This window comes from Castor canadensis, chromosome 11 (genome assembly GCF_047511655.1).
Source record: "Castor canadensis chromosome 11, mCasCan1.hap1v2, whole genome shotgun sequence".
Classification (NCBI taxonomy): domain Eukaryota; kingdom Metazoa; phylum Chordata; class Mammalia; order Rodentia; family Castoridae; genus Castor; species Castor canadensis.
This window is the reverse complement of record NC_133396.1, coordinates 49,008,542-49,010,832: the sequence shown is the minus strand read 5'-3', so window position 1 is coordinate 49,010,832 and position 2,291 is coordinate 49,008,542. Positions and strand designations below refer to the sequence as shown.

The following is a 2,291-nucleotide window of genomic DNA, read 5'->3' as shown; positions in this document are numbered from 1 at the left end:
AGGACCTGTTCCACACTCCTGTTCTCTGAATTTGTAAAAGAAAAAAATTACATTTTTGTTTGTTTAAGATAGCTATGGAGGGAGTTTCCTTGTCACATTTCCATGTACATGTGTATTGTAACCCAAATTAGTTGATCTCATCATTTTTCTTCTTTCTATATTAGCTCCTTCTTATAATGACTTTAAAGGGTTTTAAAATTCTATATACATTCTTGTATAGAGAGCACATCAACCAATACACCTTCTTCAATTCCTTATTTTACTCTCCCTCTCTCGTATGTGATCTCACTGTAGTGTGTCCTGTTTTTCATAATATTGTTCTATTTGTATAAGGTCTATATTCCATAAAATGTCTACATTATTTTCTCTTAAAGGTCTTAGAGACAGAACATGACAGGAAGGAACCAAACTGTACTTTCAGAGTTCCTACTCCTGGGCCTTCCCATCTGGCGAGAGCACCAAAACCTTTTCTACATTCTGTTCCTGGCCATGTACCTTATCACCATCCTAGGGAATCTCCTCATCATTGTCCTCATTCACCTGGACTCCCATCTCCACACACCCATGTATTCTTTCCTCAGTAACTTGTCCTTCTCTGACCTCTGCTTCTCCTCTGTCACAATGCCCAAGCTGTTGAAGAACATGCAGAACCAAGTACCCTCCATCCCCTATGCAGGCTGCCTGACACAAATGTACTTCTTCCTGTTCTTTGCTGATTCAGAGAGCTTCCTCCTTGTGGCCATGGCCTATGACCGCTATGTGGCCATCTGCTTCCCCCTGCACTACACCAGCATCATGAGCCCCAAGCTCTGCTTGTGGCTGGTGGTGCTGTCCTGGGTGCTGACAACGTTCCATGCCATGTTGCACACCTTGCTCGTGGCCAGATTGTCCTTCTGTGAGGACAATGTGATTCCTCACTTTTTCTGTGACATGTCAGCTCTGCTGAAGCTGGCCTGCTCTGACATCCAGGTAAATGAGTGGGTGATATTTATCATGGGAGGACTCATTCTTGTGATTCCATTTGTAGTCATCATTGTGTCCTATGCACGAATTTTCTCTTCCATCCTCAAGGTCTCTTCTACTCAGGGCATCTGTAAAGCCTTCTCAACCTGTGGCTCCCACCTGTCTGTGGTGTCACTCTTCTATGGAACTGTAATTGGTCTCTATTTATGCCCATCATCTAATAACTCTACAGTGAATGAGACTGTCATGGCTATGATATACACTGTGGTGACTCCAATGCTGAACCCCTTCATCTACAGCCTAAGGAACCGGGACATGAAGGGAGCCCTGAGAAGAGTGCTTTGTAAGGAGAAAATTCCCTTCTGTCTCTGATGGTAACATTTGGATCTCTTATATAATCCTATCCACTCATAGTATTGATACTGATATTTGAATATTATTCTACATATCTTTTTTACCAACATCAAACTTTCTGTTCAGGTGAAATAATACTGAATAGTCCAACAATTAAAAGGGTTAAGTAGCAAGTGTGCCTGATGTAAAAGGGATCTTAGAACCAGCCACGACAGGTTTCCTATTATTTCCACTGATCATGGAAAGCATAATGTAAAATAATCTTTTATTACTAGCATATTAAATTTTTGAAAGTATTTAACTGTGAAAATCTTGTAATTGAAGTTTCTGTTTCTAGGTTTTGTGATCATTCATTTATCATCTGTTGTTGTTTAAAAAACATAACTATCCTACAATATGATTCTGTATTTCCATATTAATACTAAGAGTTAAATGTCTCAATCTCAACTCACCCTTCTAAATTGAACTTTTCTTTATGGAATAAAAAGTATTCACCCTTTCTAAGGAAATGTTTAGTTCATTCTGTCACAGTCTTTTTATTTCTCTTTTATTTCATGTCTGAATTGTCTTTTTCTTTTACCTTACCTGAAATTAAAATGTATGCTGCATTTGTTTTGTTATAGAAGTTTATATTAACCTGAGAGGTAATTCATACTTGGGTCCTAAAAACTATTTCCTCAAAATGGGACAGGAAGCCAGAGTCTGCTTATCAACCTCACTCTTCAAAACTCTTTTCCCCCTTGATAGTTAAAATTTATCAAACATTTTGCACTCAAGATTTTATTTTACTTTTTCATGATTCCACAAAGGAAGAAAATTTTACGATGTTGAAGCTTGAAAAATGTGGGATTTGATCTTGTCAATATTCAAGTGTGCATCCTTATTGATCTTGTTTTAGATCTCAGATGATTTGATTTGTTTCTTCTCATCACCCCCCCAGCCAACCTCAGAAATAGGGAGAATAGACATTGATT

The 2,291-nt window shown here is 38.2% G+C and overlaps 1 protein-coding gene across 1 annotated transcript; it reads left to right on the top strand.

Moving 5' to 3' along the window:
- The first annotated feature begins 390 nt into the window (after positions 1-390).
- Positions 391-1,335, top strand: LOC141414059 (olfactory receptor 1468-like). The gene has a single exon (XM_074048935.1). It carries the CDS (start codon positions 391-393, stop codon positions 1,333-1,335), a length of 945 nt encoding a protein of 314 aa, XP_073905036.1.
- Positions 1,336-2,291: the final 956 nt, after the last annotated feature.

Coding starts and splice junctions, on each gene's coding strand:
- LOC141414059 (XM_074048935.1), top strand. CDS start 391: ATGACAGGAAGGAACCAAACTGTACTTTCAGAGTTCCTACTCCTGGGC.